This window comes from Triticum aestivum, chromosome 2A (assembly GCF_018294505.1).
Source record: "Triticum aestivum cultivar Chinese Spring chromosome 2A, IWGSC CS RefSeq v2.1, whole genome shotgun sequence".
NCBI lineage: Eukaryota > Viridiplantae > Streptophyta > Magnoliopsida > Poales > Poaceae > Triticum > Triticum aestivum.
The window spans coordinates 676873935-676896417 of NC_057797.1; the positions used below are offsets into that span (position 1 = coordinate 676873935).

General features: G+C 43.9%; 1 protein-coding gene across 1 annotated transcript; it reads right to left on the reverse strand.

Moving 5' to 3' along the window:
• Nucleotides 1–20446: 20446 nt before the first annotated feature.
• LOC123185890 (ethylene-responsive transcription factor 6-like) lies at nucleotides 20447–21682 on the reverse strand. The gene has a single exon (XM_044597704.1). It carries the CDS (start codon nucleotides 21578–21580, stop codon nucleotides 20570–20572), a length of 1011 nt encoding a protein of 336 aa, XP_044453639.1. The 5' UTR covers nucleotides 21581–21682; the 3' UTR covers nucleotides 20447–20569.
• Nucleotides 21683–22483: the final 801 nt, after the last annotated feature.

The following is a 22483-nucleotide window of genomic DNA, read 5'->3' on the forward strand; positions in this document are numbered from 1 at the left end:
ATTCCTGCATCAACTCGACTTGCAATTCGATGCTATGGCCCAAGAGGAGAATGGGGATTCTACCAAGTACGTCTATTTCGCTCGCTACGCAGACGATATACTATTCGGCATTCCTATCGTAGGTGTTGGCGTCATGTCTAAAGTCTTCTTTCGAAGGCTGCAAGAAGTTCTTGACCGTATGTCCAGTAAGCTACGCTTGAAATTAACGTCTATTGTACTGCAACGATGGAGGGCTCCCGCAGTCGAGGAGGGCAAAGATAGGTTTGCAAACCAGATTATTGGCTGTTACATTCAGACACATGAAATGCTAGATGTTATATGCAGCAAGGTCAAAACTGGGCTTTTATTTTTCCCTATAGAAAGATTATTCACCAAGCGCCAGGAAAGCTTTAGCTTTGCCATAGAGTGACAGTCGAGGGGGGAGCAGGAGAGAGGGAAAGAGGCAAATGAGAAAGAAGAAGGAGCAGGGTCGAGTGAAAGAATTGGTACATTGGGTCCCCCCCACCGAGCGGAGCCAAAGGAAAGACAAGGGTTGAGGTAATCGCTATGAGTGTTCAGGCTATTCCGCTTATGCTCGCGGATGCGGATAAGAAGCTATCAAAAGGGGATGATAGCAGCCACCCATATGGGCAGCTAGAAAGAGAACGAGGAAATGTGAATCACGATCCTTATTCGGTAGAGGAGTCGGGGGACATTGGTTCGAATCCAATTCGTGAATATCAGAAAGCATTGTTTCTCATTGAACTATATACGATACGCGCGCACGAGGAAGGGATAAATTGATTGCGTTGCAGTCATTTTCCATCAGATTCTTACGGATGTAGTGCAAAGTAAATGTTTCAGTCAAAAGTAAGCTGCCGACTATGATGAATGCCAGCCCGATCTGTAACTGATCTTTGATCCCGAGCTTGAGCTTCTCTTTGATGTCGGGTGAATTGAATTTCATATATGGAGAAATGTGTCGCTAGTCCAAGTCCGCTATAGAATTGTTTGTCTATCACTTCGGCAACGAAGGTCATTTCTTTAGAAGATCGATACTGGTAGTTGCTTGCGGTGTCTGAACAAGTTTCGAAAAAACTACTGTGTCTGCATTTTCCTAAAGATTGCTGTGAGGCTGATAGTGATATCTTTCCAATAGTTAGCTTATAAGAGGAATGCATTTTGGGGATGCCACTCACTTCTTTCGAGAGAAACTCCTTCTCTAGAAAGTTTCCGAATTTAGCAACAAAAATCTTTCCTTCGGATTTGTGATAGAAGGTGTATCCAATAGTTTCCTTTGGATATCCTATGAAGACACATTTCTCCGATTTGGGTTCGAGCTTATCAGGTTGAAGCTTTTTCGCATAAGCATCGCAGCCCCAAACTTTTAGAAACGACAACTTTGGTTTCTTGCCAAACCACAGTTCATAAGGTGTCGTCTCAACGGATTTTGATGGTGCCCTATTTAACGTGAATGCGGCCGTCTCTAGAGCGTATCCCCAAAACGATAGCGGTAAATCAGTAAGAGACATCATAGATCGCACCATATCCAGTAAAGTACGATTACGACGTTTGGACACACCATTACGCTGAGGTGTTCCGGGTGGCGTGAGTTGCGAAACTATTCCACAATTTTTCAAATGTACACCAAACTCGTAACTCAAATATTCTCCTCCACGATCAGATCATAGAAACTTTATTTTCTTGTTACGATGATTTTCAACTTCACTCTGAAATTCCTTGAACTTTTCAAATGTTTCAGACTTATGTTTCATTAAGTAGATATACCCATATCTGCTTAAATCATCTGTGAAGGTGAGATAATAACGATATCCGCCACGAGCCTCAATATTCATCGGACCACATACATCTGTATGTATGATTTCCAACAAATCTGTTGCTCTCTCCATAGTACCAGAGAACGGTGTTTTGGTCATCTTGCCCATGAGGCACGGTTCGCAAGTACCAAGTCATTCATAATCAAGTGGTTCCAAAAGTCCATCAGTATGGAGTTTCTTCATGCGCTTTACACCGATATGACCTAAACGGCAGTGCCACGAATAAGTTGCACTATCATTATCAACTCTGCATCTTTTGGCTTCAACATTATGAATATGTGTATTACTACTATCGAGATTCAATAAGAATAGACCACTCTTCAAGGGTGCATGACCATAAAAGATATTACTCATATAAATAGAACAACCATTATTCTCTGATTTAAATGAATAACCGTCTCGCATTAAACAAGATCCAGATATAATGTTCATGCTCAACACTGGCACCAAATTACAATTATTTAGGTCTAATATTAATCCCAAAGGTAGATGTCGAGGTAGCGTGCCGACCGCGATCACATCGACTTTGGAACCGTTTCCTACGTGCATCGTCACCTCGTCCTTAGCCAATCTTCGCTTAATCCGTAGCCCCTATTTCGAGTTGCAAATATTAGCAACAGAACCAGTATCAAATACCCAGGTGCTACTGCGAGCATTAGTAAGGTACACATCAATAACATGTATATCACATATACCTTTGTTCACCTTGCCATCCTTCTTATCCGCCAAATACTTGGGGCAGTTCCGCTTCAAGTGACCAGTCTGCTTGCAGTAGAAGCACTCAGTTTCAGGCTTAGGTCCAGACTTGGGTTTCTTCTCTTGAGCAGCAACTGGCTTGCCGTTCTTCTTGAAGTTCTCCTTCTTCTTTCCTTTGCCCTTTTTCTTGAAACTAGTGGTCTTGTTGACCATCAACACTTGATGCTCCTTCTTGATTTCTACCTCCGCAGCTTTCAGCATCGCGAAGAGCTCGAGAATAGTCTTGTTCATCCCTTGCATATTATAGTTCATCACGAAGCTCTTGTAGCTTGGTGGCAATGATTGGAGAATTCTGTCAATGACGCAATCATCTGGAAGATTAACTCCCAATTGAATCAAGTGATTATTATACCCAGACATTTTGAGTATATGCTCACTGACAGAACTGTTGTCCTCCATCTTGCAGCTATAGAACTTATTGGAGACTTCATATCTCTCAATCCGGGCATTTGCTTGAAATATCAACTTCAACTCCTGGAACATCTCATATGCTCCATGACGTTTAAAACGTCGTTGAAATCCCGATTCTAAGCCGTAAAGCATGGCACACTGAACTATCGAGTAGTCATCAGCTTTGCTCTGCCAGACGTTCATAACATCCGGCGTTGCTCCTGCAGCAGGCCTGGCACCCAGCGGTGCTTCCAGGACGTAATTCTTCTGTGCAGCAATGAGGATAATCCTCAAGTTACGGACCCAGTCCGTGTAATTGCTACCATCATCTTTCAACTTTGCTTTCTCAAGGAACGCATTAAAATTCAACGGAACAACAGCACGAGCCATCTATCTGCAATCAACATAAACAAGCAAGATACTATCAGGTACTAAGTTCATGATAAATTTAAGTTCAATTAATCATATTACTTAAGAACTCCCACTTAGATAGACATCCCACTAATCGTCTAAGTGATCACGTGATCCAAATCAACTAAACCATGTCCGATCATCACGTGAGATGGAGTAGTTTAATCGGTGAACATTATTATGTTGATCATATCTACTATATGATTCACGCTCGACCTTTCGGTCTCCGTGTTCCGAGGCCATATCTGTATATGCTTGGCTCGTTAAGTATAACCTGAGTATTCCACGTGTGCAACTGTTTTGCACCCGTTGTATTTGAACGTAGAACCTATCACACCCGATCATCACGTGGTGTCTCAGCACGAAGAACTTTCACAACGGTGCATACTCAGGGAGAACACTTCTTGATAATTTAGTGAGAGATCATCTTATAATGCTACCGTCAATCAAAGCAAGATAAGATGCATAAAAGGGATAAACATCACATGCAATCAATATAAGTGATATGATATGGCCATCATCATCTTGTGCTTGTGATCTCCATCTCCGAAGCACCGTTGTGATCACCATCGTCACCAGCGTGACACCTTGATCTCCATCGTAGCATCATTGTTGTCTCGCCAAGTTTGTGCTTCTACGACTATCGCTACCGCTTAGTGATAAAGTAAAGCATTACATCGCGATTTCATTGCATACAATAAAGCGACAACCATAAGGCTCCTGCCAGTTGCCGATAACTCGGTTACAAAACATGATCATCTCATACAATAAAATTTAGCATCATGTCTTGACCATATCACATCAGAACATGCCCTGCAAAAACAAGTTAGACGTCCTCTACTTTGTTGTTGCAAGTTTTACGTGGCTGCTACGGGCTTAAGCAAGAACCAATCTCACCTACGCATCAAAACCACAACGATAGTTTGTCAAATAGACTCCGTTTTAACCTTCGCAAGGACCGGGCATAGCCATACTTGGTTCAACTAAAGTTGGAGAGACAGTCGCCCGCAAGCCACCTGTGTGCAAAGCACGTCGGGGGAACCGGTCTCGCGTAAGCGTACGCGTAATGTTGGTCCGGGTCGTCTCGTCCAACAATGCCGCCGAACCAAAGTATGACATGCTGGTAGGCAGTATGACTTATATCGCCCACAACTCACTTGTGTTCTACTCGTGCATATAACATCAACATAAATAACCTAGGCTCGGATGCCACTGTTGGGTTTCGTAGTAATTTCAAAAAAATTCCTATGCACACGCAAGATCATGTGATGCATAGCAACGAGAGGGGAGAGTGTTGTCTACATACCCACGCAGACCGACTGCGGAAGCGTTGATGCAACGTAGAGGAAGTAGTCGTACGTCTTCACGATCCAACCGATCAAGTACCGAAACTACGGCACCTCCGAGTTCGAGCACACGTTCAGCTCGATGACGATCCCCGGACTCCGATCAAGCAAAGTGTCGGGGAAGAGTTCCGTCAGCACGACGGCGTGGTGATGATCTTGATGCACTACAGCAGCAGGGCTTCGCCTAAACTCCGCTACAGTATTATCGAGGAATATGGTGGCTGGGGGCACCGCACACGGCTAAGGAATAGATCACGTGGATCAACTTGTGTGTTCTAGGGTGCCTCTACCTCAGTATATAAAGGACTATAGGGGGGAGGCTGGCCGGCCAAGCTTGGCGCGCCAGGAGAGTTCTACTCCCTCTGGGAGTAGGATTCCCCCCCCCCCCCAATCCTAGTTGGAATAGGATTCACGGAGGGGGAAAAGAGAGGGAGGGGGCCGGCCACCTCTCCTAGTCCTAATAGGACTAGGGGAAGGGGGAGGCGCGCAGCCCATGTAGGGCTGCCTCTTCTCTTTTCCACTAAGGCCCATCATGGCCCATTTAGCTCCTGGGGGGTTCCGGTAACCCTCCCGGTACTCCGGTAAAATCCCGATTTCACCCGGAACACTTCCGATATCCAAACATAGGCTTCCAATATATCAATCTTTATGTATCGACCATTTCAAGACTCCTCGTCATGTCCGTGATCACATCTGGGACTCCGTACAACCTTCGGTACATCAAAATGCATAAACTCATAATATAACTGTCATCGTAACCTTAAGGGTGCGGACCCTACGGGTTCGAGAACAATGTAGACATGACCGAGACATGTCTCCGGTCAATAACCAATAGCGGGACCTGGACGCCCATATTGGCTCCTACATATTCTATGAAGATCTTTATCGGTCAGACCGCATAACAACATACGTTGTTCCCTTTGTCATCGGTATGTTACTTGTCCGAGATTCGATCGTCGCTATCCAATACCTAGTTCAACCTCGTTACCGGCAAGTCTCTTTACTCGTTCTGTAATACATCATCCCGCAACTAACTCATTTAGTTGCAATGCTTGCAAGGCTTAAGTGATGTGCATTACCGAGAGGGCCCAGAGATACCTCTCCGACAATCGGAGTGACAAATCCTAATCTCGAAATACGGCAACCCAACATCTACCTTTGGAGACACCTATAATGCTCCTTTATAATCACCCAGTTACGTTGTGACGTTTGGTAGCACCCAAAGTGTTCCTCCGGCAAACGGGAGTTGCATAATCTCATAGTCATAGGAACATGTATATGTCATGAAGAAAGCAATAGCAACATACTAAACGATCGGGTGCTAAGCTAATGGAATGGGTCATGTCAATCAGATCATTCAACTAATAATGTGACCTCGTTAATCAAATAACAACACTTTGTTCATGGTTAGGAAACATAACCATCTTTGATTAACGAGCTAGTCAAGTAGAGGCATACTAGTGACACTAAGTTTGTCTATGTATTCACACATGTATTATGTTTCCGGTTAATACAATTCTAACATGAATAGTAAACATTTATCATGATATAAGGAAATAAATAATAACTTTATTATTGCCTCTAGGGCATATTTCCTTCACTTATAACATTTAGTTGTTCATCAGGAAAGTCATCATTAATAGGTAGTGGGTCATCAAGAATATTTTCTAACCTAGATAAGTTGTCTGCAACGGGGTTCTCAGCTCCCTTTCTATCAACAATATGCAAATCAAATTCTTGTATCAAGAGAACCCATCTAATAAGTCTAGGTTTAGCATCTTTCTTTTCCATAAGATATTTAATAGCAGCATGATCAGTTTGAATAGTTACTTTAGAATCAACAATATAAGATCTGAACTTATCACAAGCAACTACAACTGCTAAAAGTTCTTTTTCAGTAGTAGCATAATTTCTTTGAGCGTTGTCTAGAGTCTTACTTGCATAATGAATAACATTTAATTTCTTATCAACTCTTTGCCCTAGAACAGCACCTACAGCATAATCACTAGCATCACACATAATTTCAAAGTGTAAATTCCAATCAGGTGGCTGAACAATAGGTGCAGAGACTAATGCTTTCTTAAGTATTTCAAATGCTTCTACACAATCATCATCAAAGACAAATGGTATATCTTTTTGCAATAAATTAGTCAGAGGCCGAGAAATTTTTGAGAAGTCCTTAATAAACCTCCTATAAAATCCGGCGTGACCAAGGAAACTTCTTATACCTTTGATGTCCTTGGGACATGGCATCTTTTCAATAGCATCAACCTTGGCTTTATCAACTTCAATACCTCTTTCAGAAACTTTATGCCCCAAGACAATACCTTCATTAACCATAAAGTGGCACTTTTCCCAGTTCAAGACAAGATTAGTTTCTTCACATCTCTACAAAACTCGATTAAGATTGCTCAAGCAATCATCAAAAGCGGAACCATAGACGGAAAAGTCGTCCATGAAAACCTCACAAATCTTTTCACAAAAGTCAGAGAATATAGCCATCATGCATCTTTGAAAGGTAGCAGGTGCATTACATAAACCAAAAGGCATACGTCTATAAGCAAAAGTACCAAAAGGGCATGTAAAAGTAGTCTTTGATTGATCTTTAGCCGACACAGGTATTTGTGAGAAACCAGAATAACCATCTAGAAAGCAATAGTGTGTGTGTTTGCATAATCTTTCTAGCATTTGATCAATAAAAGTTAAGGGGTAATGATCTTTCTTAGTAGCTTTATTTAATTTGCGGAAATTAATTACCATCCTATAACCTGTGATAATTCTTTGTGGAATCAATTCATCTTTATCATTAGGAACAACAGTAATACCTCCCTTCTTAGGGACACAATGGACAGGACTTACCCACTCCCTATCAGCAACGGGATAGATTATACCTGCCTCCAGAAGCTTTAGTATTTCTTTTCTTACCACTTCTTTCATTTTAGGATTCAGACGTCGTTAAGGATCACGAACTGGTTTGGCATCTGCTTCCAAATTTATTTTATGTTGACATAGAGTGGGACTAATGCCCTTAAGATCATCAAGAGTATATCCAATAGCAGCATGATGCTTCTTTAGAGTTTTCAATAATCTTTCTTCTTCATGCTCTGAAAGGTTAGCACTAATAATAACAGGATATATCTTCTTTTCATCAAGATAAGCATATTTAAGATTATCAGGCAAAGGTTTAAGCTCAAACATGGGATCACCCTTGGGTGGAGGAGGATCCCCTAGGATTTCAACAGGCAAATTGTGTTTCAGAATAGGTTCCTGTTTAAAGAATACTTCATCTATTTCCCTTCTTTCATTCATGAACATATCATTTTCATGGTCTAGCAAATAGTGTTCTAAAGGATCACTAGGAGGTACTGCAATAGAAGCAATACCAATAATTTCATCCTTACTAGGTAATTCTTCCTCACGATGTTGTTTACTAAATTTAGAGAAATTAAACTCATGAACCATATCATCCAAGCCAACAGTAGCAACATTCTTTGTGCAATCTATGGTAGCATTGACAGTATTTAAGAAGGGTCTACCAAATATAGTGGGACAAAAACTATCTTGTGGGGAACGAAGAACAAGAAAATCAGCAGGATATTTAGTTTTCCCACACAAGACTTCAACATCTCTAACAATTCTCATTGCTGAAATAGTATCTCTATTGGCAAGTTTAATTGTGACATCAATATCTTCTAACTCAGCAGGTGCAATTTCATTCTTAATTTCTTCATATAAAGTATGCGGTATAACACTAGCACTAGCACCCATATCATATAAGCCATGATAACAATGATCTCCTATTTTAACAGAAATAACAGGCACGCCTATCACGGGTCTATGTTTATCTTTAGCACAAGGTTTAGCAATTCTAGCAGTTTCACCTTCGAACTGAATAACATGCCCATCAATATTATTAGACAAGAGATCTTTGACAATAGCAATATTAGGTTCTACTTTAACTTGTTCAGGAGGTGTATAAGTTCTAATATTGCTTGTACGAACAACAGTTGAAGCTTTAGCATGATCCATTATTCTAACAGGGAAAGGTGGTTTCTCAATATAAGAAGTAGGAACAATAGGATCATTATAAGTGACAGTCTTTTCTTCAACTTTAATAGGTGCAGCTACTTTTACTTCTATGGGAGGATGATATTTAAACCATTTCTCCTTAGGGAGATCAACATAAGTAGCAAAAGATTCCCAGAAAGAAGCTACTATCTCAGAGTCAAGTCCATATTTAGTGCTAAACTTATGGAAAATATCGGTATCCATGAAAGATTTAACACAATCAAACTTAGGTGTCATACCTGACTCCTTACCTTCGTCGAGGTCCCAATCTTCAGAGTTGTGTTTAATTCTATCCAATAAATTCCATCTGAATTCAATAGTCTTCATCATAAAAGAGCCAGCACAAGAAGTATCGAGCATGTTGCGATTGTTTTCAGAAAGCCGAGCATAAAAACTTTGCATGATTATTTCTCTCGGGAGCTCATGATTGGGGCATGAATATAACATTGATTTAAGCCTCCCCCAAGCTTGAGCGATGCTTTCTCCTTCGCGAGGCCAGAAATTATATATGTAATTGCGATCATGATGAACAAGATGCATAGGGTAATACTTTTGATGAAATTCCAACTTCAATCTTTTATAGTCCCAGAATCTCATATCATCACATAGCCTATACCATATCAATGCGTCTCCCTTCAAAGATAAAGGGAAGACCTTCTTCTTAGCAACATCATCGGGTATACCTGCAAGCTTAAATAATCCACAAACTTCATCCACATATATTAAGTGCTCATCGGGATGCTTTGTTCCATCTCCTGTAAAAGGGGTAGCTAGCAGTTTTTCCATCATAGCCGCAGGAAATTCAAAAAGAGTTTCATTTTCAATAGGTTCAGTAGGTTGAGGAGAAACTATTTGCTCTACTGGACGGGGTGAAGATACCCCGAACAAGCCCCTCAAAGAATTACTTTCCATAGTAACAAGTGACAATAAATTTCAGCACACTATATAAATTTTTCCTTACCAAATTCCACCTACCAAAGGCGCTACACTCCCTGGCAACAGCGCCAGAAAAGATTCTTGATGACCCACAAGTATAAGGGAACGAAGTCCTTTCGATAAGTAAGAGTGTCGAACCCAACGAGGAGCAGAAGGAAATGATAAGCGGTTTTCAGCAAGGTATTCTCTGCAAGTACTGAAATAAGTGGTAACAGATAGTTGTGTGATAGGATAAATTGTAACGAGCAACAAGTAAAAGAAGTAAACAAAGTGCAGCAAGGTGGCCCAATCCTTTTGTAGCAAAGGACAAGCCGGAACAAACTCTTATAATAGGAAAAGAGCTCCCGAGGACACATGGGAATATCGTCAAGCTAGTTTTCATCACGTTCATATGATTCGCGTTCGATACTTTGATAATTTGATATGTGGGTGGACCGGTGCTTGGGTGTTGTTCTTACTTGAACAAGCATCCCACTTATGATTAACCTCTATTTCAAGCATCCACAACTACAACATAAGTATTAAGGTAAACCTAACCATAGCATGAAACATATGGATCCAAATCAGCCCCTTACGAAGCAACGCATAAACTAGGGTTTAAGCTTCTATCACTCTAGTAACCCATCATGTACTTATTACTTCCCAATGCCTTCCTCTAGGCCTAAATAATGGTGAAGTGTTATGTAGTCGACGTTCACATAACACCACTAGAGGCTAGACAACATACATCTTATCAAAATATCAAACGAATATCAATTCACATGACTACTCATAGCAAGACTTCTCCATTGTCCTCAGGAACGAACGTAATTACTCACAAAGCATATTCATGTTCATAACCAGAGGGGTAATAATATGCATATAGGATCTAAACATATGATCTTCCACCAATTAAACCAACAAGCATCAACTACAAGGAGTAATCAACACTACTAGCAACCTACTAGCACCAATCCCGGACTTTGAGACAAGAATTGGATACAAGAGATGAACTAGGGTTTGGAGATGAGATGGTGCTGGTGAAGATGTTGATGGAGATTTCCCTCTCCCGATGAGAGGAGCGTTGGTGATGACGATGGTGATGATTTCCCCCTCCGGGAGGGAAGTTTCCCCGGCAGAACAGCTCTGCCGGAGCTCTAGATTGGATCCGCCAAGGTTCCGCCTCGTGCGGCGGAGTCTCGTCCCGAAAAGTTCCTTCTTATTTTTTTCTCATCGAAAGACCTCATATAGGAGAAGATGGGCATCGGAGAGCCACCAGGGGCCCACGAGATAGGGGGCACGCCCTAGGGGGCGCCCCCCCAACCTCGTGAGCAGGGTGTGGGCCCCCTGGCATTCATCTTTGGCGTGGATTTTTCTTTATTTCTTTTAAGACGTTCTGTGGAGTTTCAGGACTTTTGGAGTTGTGCGGAATAGGTCTCTAATATTTGCTCCTTTTCTAGACCAGAACTCCAGCTGCCGGCATTCTCCTTCCTTGTGTAAACCTTGTAAAATAAGAGAGAATAACCATAAGTATTGTGACATAAAGTGAAATAACAGTCCATAATGCGATAAATATCGATATAAAAGCATGATGTAAAATGGACGTGTCAGACAGCGACGCCCTCCGGCCAGAGGGTTGGGGTGGGGGAGTGCTCGGGCAGGCGGCGCCCGCGCCTCCCTCCCCCGGTTTCCCGTCCGTGGGGCTTGGGTGTCATCCGCCGCCTCCTCCGGTATCCTTGGCTGACTCTTCAGCGCGAGGTTCTACCCGGGAGGAGGTCATTGCCTTTGGTGGGATCCCCGACCCGGTTTCTGCGGGGCGACGGATGAGCTCTCGTCTCCAGGACCACCCTGAGGTTGACGACATGCAGCAGAGGTGCGCTATGAGGGCGACCAAGCTTCGTGACATTGAGGTCACCACTGGTATGTCAGACAACATGTCTAATTCTATATTGCATTTTTCTAAAGATGAAATTATTAATAATGCCAACCAATTAAGAGTTTTGCTAGGGAGTACTAATAGTGAAATTTCTAACTCGGTTAATGATCTTGTAGATTTGGAAGCGGAACGCGCTGTAGAAACAATTTGAAACTTAGCAGTAGTAAAACCTATGAATGATGCAGAGATTGATGCGTTAGGGGTAAGAGTGCTAGATAATTTTTGTGCGGATCTTGCACCATCCACTCTTGAATCTGAGGAAGAGGATATAGTTCTAGAGGATGCAGTAGCAAGACCAACTAACCCCGGTTATGAGGACCGGGAGGAGGACCATAGTAAACCTAAGCGCAAGTGGAAGCGAAAGGTTTATCCTGCTTTCGCGGTTCGTAGGAGTGCTAGGATTCAAAAGGTCAAAAAAATTCACGATGACTTATGAAAGGAATCTTTGGGAATAGCAGAGGTCTGAAGGACTTGGCTAAAAGAAGGTTTCTTGTTGAGGCGTCTCTTGAGCATCGATTAGATTTCATTGCTCTGTCTGAAACTGGTAGGGATAATTTTACGCCCCAGTTTCTCAACACTTTATCAGGTGGTGTCGATTTTGATTGGCATTGCCATCCTTCGAGAGGAAGATCGGGTGGGATCTTGCTTGGAGTGAGATGCGATTCACTGGAAGTCCTAAGTGTGGCAATGGGTGACTTCGCGGTTAAATTTCGGGTCAGGTCCAAAGCTAATGGGTTTAACTGGCCTTTGGTGGCGGTGTATGGTGCCGCACAACCCGAGCTTAAACCAGAGTTTTTGGCGGACCTGGTTCGAATATGTGGATCCGAGCAGCTCCCAATTTTGGTTGGAGGGGACTTCAACATCATAAGGAGGAGAGAGGAAAAGAATAATGATAATTTTGACGGCAGATGGTCGTTTATGTTCAATACCATTATTGAAAGCTTGGATCTGAGAGAGATAGAGCTTTCTGGTAGAAAGTTTACCTGGGCTAACGCTTTGCCAAACCCAACGTATGAGAAGCTGGATCGAGTTCTAGCGAGTGTTGAGTGGGAACAGAAGTTTCCTCTCGTCACGGTCCAGGCTCTCTCGCGGGGAATATCGGATCACACACCTTTATTTGTGGACTCAGGTGAGCCAAACCACGTGGGAAACAAAAACACCTTTTCGTTCGAACTTGCATGGTTTGAACGAGAAGGTTTCTTGGATCTAGTTGCCAGGGAATGGGCTAAAGATGCAGGAGGTACGACCTCTATCCAGCATTGGCAGAACAAGATTAGGCATTTGAGAAGTTTCCTATGGGGATGGGCTAAACACCTTAGTGGTGTTTATAAAGTTGAAAAGGAAAGACTCCTTTCTCTGATTCAGTCCCTAGATATAAAAGCCGAATCCACGATTTTGCAATCTGCAGAGCTACAGATTAAGCTAGATGCGGAGATGAGGTTGAAAGAACTTCTCCGCGAAGAAGAATTGAAGTGGGTGTTGCGGGCTAAGGTTCGCAGAGTGGTCCAGGGGGACGCAAACACTCAATTCTTTCACTTGATTGCTAATGGCAAGCATAGAAAGAAGAGAATCTTTCAGCTTGAGCAAGATGAAGGAACGATTGTAGGGCAGGACAACCTGATAATGTACATCATCGAATGTTACAAGCAGTTATTTGGACCTCCGGAGGACAGTTGTGTATCCCTCGATGAGTCCAGGATTGAGTATGTGCCTCAATGCTACCTCTTTTAGCATTGCGTTGGTTTTCCACGAAGAGGAAGGGATGATGCAGCAAAGTAGCGTAAGTATTTCCCTCAGTTTTTGAGAACCAATGTATCAATCCAGTAGGAGGCTACGCGCGAGTCCCTCGTACCTGCACAAAACAAATAAATCCTCGCAACCAACGCAAATAGGGGTTGTCAATCCCTATAGGGCCACTTACGAGAGTGAGATCTGATAGATATGATAAGATAAGATTTTTGGTATTTTTATGATAAAGATGCAATGTAAAATAATGGGAAAGTAAATAGCAAAGTAAATAACTAGGTAGTAGGAGATTGATATGATAAAGATAGACCCGGGGCCATAGGTTTCACTAGTGGCTTCTCTCGAGAGCATAAGTATTCTACGGTGGGTGAACAAATTACTGTTGAGCAATTGACAGAATTGAGCATAGTTATGAGATTATCTAGGTATGATCATGTATATAGGCATCACGTCCGAGACAAGTAGACCGACTCCTGCCTGCATCTACTACTATTACTCCACTCATCGACCGCTATCCAACATGCATCTAGAGTATTAAGTTAAAAATAGAGTAACCCTTAAACAAGTTGACATGATGTAGAGGGATAGACTCATGCAATATGAAGAAAACCCCATCTTGTTATCCTCGATGGCAACAATACAAATACGTGCCTTGCTGCCCTTACTGTCACCGAGAAAGGACACCGCAAGATTGAACCCAAAGCTAAGCACTTCTCCCATTGTAAGAAAGATCAATCTAGTAGGCCAAACCAAACTGATAATTCGAAGAGACTTGCAAAGATAACCAATCATACATAAAAGAATTCAGAGAAGATTCAAATATTATTCATAGATAGACTGGATCATAAACCCACAATTCATCGGTCTCAACAAACACACCGCAAAAAGAAGATTATATTGAATAGATCTCCGCAAGAGAGGGGGAGAACATTGTATTGAGATCCAAAAAGAGAGAAGAAGCCATCTAGCAACTAACTATGGACCCGTAGGTCTGAAGTAAACTACTCACACTTCATCGGAGAGGCTATGGTGTTGATGTAGAAGCCCTCCGTGATCGATGCCCCATCCGGCGGAGCTCCGAAACAGGCCCCAAGATGGGATCTCGTGGATACAGAAAGTTACGGCGGTGGAGTTAGGGTTTTGGCTCATGTTCTGATTGTTTGGGGGTACGTGGATATATATATATAGGAGGAAGAAGTACGTTGGTGGAGCAACAGGGGGCCCACGAGGGTGGAGGGCGCGCCTGGGGGGTAGGCTTGCCCCCTACCTCGTGGCCTCCTGTTAGTTGGCTTGACGTAGGGTCCAGGTCTCGTGAGTTGTATTCGGTGAGAAAATCACATTCCCAAAGGTATCATTCCGTTTGGACTCCGTTTGATATTCCTTTTCTTCGAAACCCTAAAACAGGCAAAAAACAGCAATTCTGGGCTGGGCCTTCGGTTAATAGGTTAGTCCCAAAAATAATATAAAAGTGGATAATAAAGCCCAATAATGTCCAAAACAGTAGATAATATAGCATGGAGCAATCAAAAATTATATATACGTTGGAGACGTATCACTCAACTAACTGCTCAGGATAATAATGTTCTAGTTGCTCCTTTCTCGGAGAAGGAGGTGTTTGATGCTATAGCGCAGATGAAAAACAATAAGGCTCCCGGGCCTGATGGATTCCCGATGGAGTTTTACAAAAGATGTTGGCACATTATTAAGGGGGATCTAATTCCAATGTTCCACGATCTTTTCTCTGGGCAGCTTCAGTTATTTCACTTAAATTTTGGAACAATAACATTGCTTCCTAAGAAAATGGATGTTGTGAGAATCGAGCAGTTTAGGCCAATCTGCCTTCTCAATGTTAGTTTCAAAATTTTCACCAAGGTTGGGACTAATCGGCTCACGCAGATTGCGCATTCTGTGGTGCAGCATTCCCAAACTGCGTTCATGCCAGACAGAAACATCCTAGAAGGGGTGGTGGTCCTGCATGAAACGCTCCATGAAATCCACTCGAAAAAATTGGATGGAGTCATCTTTAAGGTGGATTTCGAGAAAGCGTACGATAAAGTAAAATGGCCATTCCTACAACAGGCGTTGCGTATGAAAGGCTTTGATGAAATCTGGTGACGCCGGGTGGAATCATATACGCAAAAAAGGAGTGTTGGAATCAAAGTGAATGACGAGATCGGTCATTATTTCCAGACACAAAAGGGCCTGCGGCAAGGGGATCCGATGTCCCCTATATTGTTCAACATTGTAGTGGATATGTTGGCAATTCTGATAGGAAGGGCGAAGGAGGCTGGTCAAGTGGGTGGCCTGGTACCCCATCTCGTTGATGGTGGTGTGTCCATCCTCCAGTACGTTGATGATACAATCATCTTTATGGAGCATGACTTGGCAAAAGCGAGAAATATGAAGCTGGTGTTATGCTTATTTGAACAATTGACCGGGTTAAAAATTAACTTTCACAAAAGCGAATTGTTCTGCTTTGGTAGGGCCAATGATGAACAAGAGGCTTATAGGCAATTGTTTGGGTGCGATTTGGGGGCTTTACCTTTCACTTACTTAGGAATACCAATCCACCATCGTAAGCTGACAAACAGAGAGTGGAAGTGTATCGAAGATCATTTTGAAAAGAAGATGAGTTGCTGGAAAGGCAAGCTCATGTCATACGGAGGCCGATTAATTCTGATTAATTCGGTTCTCACCAGTATGCCTATGTTTCTGTTGTCTTTCTTCAAAGTCCCAGTTGGAGTTAGGAAAAGACTGGACTTCTATAGATCATGTTTCTTTTGGCAAGGTATGAGCTAAAAAGAAAATATCGGTTAGCCAAATGGGATATCATCTGTAGACCGAAAGACCAAGGCGGTCTTGGTATTGAGAATCTTGAAGTTAAGAACAGATGTCTTCTCAGCAAGTGGTTGTGGAAGTTATCAAGTGGGACTGACACCACTTGGGCACAAATCCTCCGTAACAAGTATCTTCAAACCAAAACTTTGTCTCAGGTGACAGTAAGACCGACTGATTCACCCTTCTAGAAAGGGATTATGAAAGTAAAGCTTTCCTTGTTTAATAGGACAAAGTTTATTGTTGGTGACGGTGCCAGTACGAGATTCTGGGAGGATACTTGGCTTGGAGAGGCACCTTTAGCCATCCAATACTCGTCTTTGTATCGTATAGTTCAAAGACATGAGATTTTTGTTGCAACGGTATTACAATCGATCCCCCTTAATATTCAGTTCAGAAGGGCATTAGTGGGTAATCGTTGGAAAGAATGGTTACATCTAGTAAGGAGACTAATGGACATTCAGCTTTCCCAACAACCAGATGAATTACGCTGGAAGCTCACTAGGTCTGGAGTTTTTACTGTTAAATCAATGTATGTTGATGTTTTCAATTCAAGCTCGATCCCTAGTTCCAAACATGTTTGGGCTGTCAAAGTACCTTTAAAAATCAAAGTGTTTATGTGGTTTATCCATAAACAAGTTATTTTAACCAAGGACAACTTAACAAAGCGTAATTGGACAAGACCTACTGGGTTTAGTTTCTGTGATCGGGATGAGACGATAAAACGCCTCTTTCTTGATTGCCCGCTAGCTAAAGTTTTATGGAGGACGATCCATATTGCTTTTAATATTACTCCACCGAGTTCCGTCAACACGTTATTTGGAACGTGGCTTAACGGGGTACAGCCCGAGTTAGCAAAACATATTCGTGTAGGAGTCTGTGCCTTCGTGTGGGCGCTCTGGAATTGCAGAAATGACTTGGTTTTTAATAGGATAACACACATTCATTTTTTGCAGGTTATTTTCAGAGCCACGACGTTGATCCGTTCGTGGTCGCTACTCACTCCGACGAAGGCCAGGGAGCGTTTGGTTACTGGATCTATCCGTTGGGAGATGGTAGCTCGGGATATCTTCAACCGGTTTGGATGGCAATCATGTAATAGGATAGGCAATTAGTTTACCTATCTCTTTTTGTGCCAGCCGGATGTGGCGTCTTTTGTTTGGCTAGTTTGTGTTTCTAGCCCATTTTGGCTCTGTGTGAGCTTTGTTCGCTTTTTAGTTGGAGACTTTAAGACCTTGTTGGAACTTATATTTTTGATTTAATAAGATGGCCATATGCATCGTTCTGATGCAGAGGCCGAGGAATCCCCCTTTTCAAAAAATAACAAGCAGAAACTGCCATCATTTGATCTCATGTCACAACTAAAACTGCCAGCAAACAACGTTCGATTGTCATTCCCTCCCCAACGAACATCAACCTGATAGCATTACTGAAAAATAAACAGAATCTTGTTTGCGGAACATCGATCGAAAAGAAAAGGCCGACTGTCCAATTTGAACCGATGAACATCAAACCGTTATCACGGTGGTTGTTGCACTGATGTAATAGATCAAACACTAGCTTGGCAACATTTCCATGGATAGCAAGACGCATGTAATAACTTTGTTCAATTTTTTTTGAACCGGGCGAATCCCCTTTCCATTACTTGAACATAACGGAAATACAACCAAGTTCAGCAAATAGGACGGGAAAGAGGAAAGCGGGTTCAAGCATCGCCGGGAAACCCACCATGAGCACTCGCCATCGAGATTACTCACCATGGGGCGAAAACCCGACGACACCTTAAGTCCAGGACCCTAACATCTAACTCACAATTTTTAACAAAAGGCCACTACTCAGATCAGAGCAACATGCTCCACAGCAACCTCACGCAGGAGGTATCTCGAATCAAAAGCGATAAAGCAGAAGTCGCAGCAGATCATCTTCCTTCTTCTCGGTCTCTCTCTCAGTGCACTCCTCCATCCTGATGTGCCGTTGCGCAAATCCTCATCATGCGAGACGCATTGTTCTTCAGTAGAGCACCTCCAGCCCTCAGATTCGCCGCATCCTCCTGCTTCATCAGTCCTGCCCAGTAACAAAGAAGTGCACATGCAGAAAAAATGCATTCAAATGAGGTTTTGAGAGGGATGTGCTCAAAAGTAGATCGATTGCGGCAGGTCCAAATAGCCCAACATAGAGCTGCAATGCCCACTGTATAAAAGACATCGCCATCCGGGAAAAAAGTATAACACCAAACAAAAGCCTGCCACAAGTTGTTAGGGCACAGGTCTGTGCCAAACATACACCCAACCACTCTCCAGGTAACTCTGGCAACGGGGCAGGTAAAAAAGAGATGCTGGGAGGTTTCCCTCTCCCCACAAAAAGAGCATTTGGGTTCCCTCTTCCATCCTCGACGTTTCATCACATCTCTGGTCAGCACCGCATCTTGCGATAGCTGCCACATGAAAATTTGAATTTTCAAAGGAATATGTGCTTTCCATATCCAGCGGTAATCACAACCAGCAATGTTTCTTTCTAGGTAGGTATATAAGGCTTTAGTGGTATAGTAGGGCTTTGGACCCAGTCCCCATTTGATACTATCATTTTCCATAGATACATAGGTTTCCCTAACCGTCAACACCATTTTCTTCCATTGCTCGTTAAGTTCAGAGGTCAATCTCCTTCGGAAGAAGGTGACAGGGTTAGCATCCAAACAATCCTTCATGACACAATCAGTATTATTGCAAATGGCAAAGAGCTGAGGAAATTGTTCAGCAAATGGAGCTTGGTCGCCAACTGGATCAGTCCATAGTCTGGCTATGTTGCCAGAATGCACGACAACTTTCCTGCCAGCCATATACAGATCTTTCACCTTCATAATGGCCTTCCAGCATGGGGAGTCATTGATTCTCCCCTTAACTGAGGCTACCGTATCTCTACCCAAATATTTAGCTCTAATAATATCTTGCCAAAGCCCTTGTTTCATCTCAAGTTTCCACCACCATTTCACCAACAGGCATATATTTTGTTTGCGGAGGTCTTTCACACCCAAACCCCCTTTTTCCTTGGATCTACAGATCCTAGACCATCTGACCAGGTAATATCTTTTTCTATTCTTAGTCACCTGCCAGAAAAACTTCCTTCTGTGCTTATCCAACCTCTTTATGATGGTTTTAGACAAAAGGAACATAGACATATAATAGTAAGCAATGATGGAGATATTAGCATGTAATAAAGTCAGCCTTCCCCCCGAGGAGGCATTACTTCCCAATCTAGATTCGCACCTCTTGACAAATTTTGCCTCTAGGTATTCCCAGTCTACGCCTTTCAGGGTTGAATAGCTAATAGGAACACCAAGGTATTTCATTGGGAAATGCCCAATCTGGCAGCCAAAGATATCAGCATATTCTTTCAAAATGTTCTCATCCCCTCCCACACTAAGAATCTCGCTTTTCTGAAAGTTAATTTTCAACCCTAACATAAGTTTGAACATATACATCAACAGTTTCATGTTGAGTGCTTTTTCAGGGTTGTGATCAATGCACAGGATTGTGTCGTCTGCATATTGCAGAATGGCCACTCCCTTATCTACCAAATCCGAGGCCAACCCATCAATCAGCCCGTTTGCTTGTGCTTGTAGAACCATCTTACACAAGCACTCAGCAGCAATATTAAACAAGAAAGGGGACACGGGATCTCCTTGCCGCACCCCTTTGTGGCTCTGAAAATAAGGTCCCGAGGTATTATTTAGTTTCACACTAACCGTACCATTGTGGAGGATCTTCTTCATCCACCCGCACCAAGTTTCACCAAAGCCTCTAATCTCAAGGCATTTAAGCAAAAAATCCCAGTTAACCTTGTCGTAAGCTTTCTCGAAATCAAGTTTAATAATGATGCCAACTTTCTTCTTTATATGAGTATGATGTAGAATTTCATGTAAAGTAAGCACCCCATCCATGATATTTCTGTGTTTAATAAAGGCGTTTTGGTGCTTGCTAAACAAGATGTCAGCATAGGAGGCTGCTCTGTGATCCAACACCTTTGTGATCAACTTATATGGGCATCTAAGCAAGCAAATAGGCCTAAACTGTTGAATTTTGTTCGCACCATTGATCTTAGGAATCAAAGTAATGATCCCGTAATTTAATCTTTGAACATCAAGTGTTCCCTCATACATGGCCTCAAAAAGCCTCATAATATCATTTTTAACAATCTCCCAACAATGTTGGTAGAATTCTGCTGGAACGTTCAATTATAATAACTTTGTTCAATTATAAATCTAGTGTTCAACAAGTGTTGTGTGTGGGTGCCTACTCTGTTTTTCTGACAAACACAGGAAACATTCTATCGCTTAATGAACCATCCTTCAATTAACTAACACTAAGCTGCGGGAAACCCAAGGCCGGGTGTGGCGACAGGGGCGACAGCAACGGCATGCCTCCCATCAGCGCCTCCCAGTACTCCAAGCCCGAGCTCGACGGCGTGCGAGGAAACCCTCCCTCCGACGTCGTGGCCACCGACGTCACCGTCGAAGACGCTGTCCCCCGCGACACGGACGAGGGCGTGTCCCACGACACCCGGGCCGACGACGGCGACGGCGCCTCGGCCTTCACGGCCTTGTTTATTACCACTCCGGTCACCTCGACGTCAGCGTCCTCGTCCTGTGATCTCTTACGTTTGTTCGTCGCGCCTGCTGTCTGGGACGCCGGACCGGAAGGCGGCGGCGCCCACAGCTCGGCGCCGCGGGTGCCGACCTCGTTCGGAAAGTTAAGAATGGCCTTGGCGCCGCGCATCCCGAAGGCGGCGCGGTCGTAGGCACGCGCGGCCTCCACGGAGGTGTCGTAGGTGCCGAGCCACACGCGGGAGCCCCGGCGTTTTGGGTCGCGGATCTCAGCCGCGTACTTGCCCCATGGCCGCTGCCGTACGCCGCGGTACTTGCGGAGGTCCTCGACCGGCGCCGGCGCTGGCGCTGCGGCGGCAGCCGTCCCCACCCACCGGAACGTGCCCTGGGGCGGCACCGAGATGGTCAGCGTGGACGACAGCGCCCTCACAGGAGAAGGCTCGCCCCCGAACTGTATCATCACCGGCTCTGGCGCCCGGAACACCACCGGGGCGGCCGGATATGAGTTCACGTACTGGTGCGTCAGGTCCATGTAACCCAGCATCTGCTCCTGCCGCTGCCCCTGCTGCGGGAAGAACATGGGCTGCTGCAGGTACGCTTCCGGTTCGGCCGCGGAAGGTGGCAGCACGGGGAAGGTGACGTCGTCGCAAAAGGGGCCCTGATCATGGTTAGCCGTCGCCAGGACACCGCCGTCGGCGCCGAGGAGGTGCTCGCGGATGAGGTCGAGAGCGAAGTCGTCGACTTCTCCGGCGAACTCCATGGTGCTTATGCTTATTACGGTTCGCCTTTCAGTCGATGAGAATCGTGAGAAAGAGAGAGAGATGGCGGCACGGTAGAGAAGTGCTACTGGGTGGGTGCCAGTGGCAAGTTTGTTTGCGGGTATGTTTGATTTGCCTGAGGACAAAAGTACTTATAGGCCAGCTGAGAGAGAAGGAGATCCGACGGCAAGGCCTATGCATGTACGCGGGAGGCGGGACCCACTTATGAGGCATCGGGGTCGTACTCGATCTCGTCACTGTCCGTGGAAGGGCTTCACGTTGCTGCACGTAGTAGAGTAGTACCAGCGATTTTGCACCCACATCCTATTCAAATTTGCTGCGCTGAAATGTTTACTGCATGTGCAATTTGTGGGTATTTTCGTCGTCAAACTCAAACATATAGGCAGTTGATATTTTTGACTAGCTACACGGCAAGATATTTCCGGAGTCGTGTCAATGTAGAGCAGGGGTGCGCATACATCCATGACATGACAAGAGCATCGACCATTCCGCTCACACTTTACCAAAAATTTATTATGACACGCAGAAAGGCTACCTATTGGCTGCTGTCCATACATACCAGAGCTTGCCATGAATCGTTACGTGTTTCTCTCTCTCTCTCTCTTTTCCTCATACACAAAAAGGAGTGTATATATACAATAGTTTCATTCTTATACTGAAGGGCCTTTAGTATTCCTAGCGTCCATCAGCTAAAAGCATCTCCAGCCGTTGGCCCCCCAGGACGCATAAAAATCGCCCCCTGGGGGCGAGCCGGCGATATAATCGGCGCTGGGGCGGTTTTGCGCCCAGTCGTCGCCCCCAACTCGCCCCCAGGCGCCGAAATTGGCCCACTTTGCAGCCCAATTTCGACGAATAAAGGGCCCATATGGACAAAAATAGGCCCA

What these genes read in the sequence shown, in the direction of transcription:
- LOC123185890 (XM_044597704.1), bottom strand. Translation starts at nt 21,580, where the DNA reads ATGGAGTTCGCCGGAGAAGTCGACGACTTCGCTCTCGACCTCATCCGC.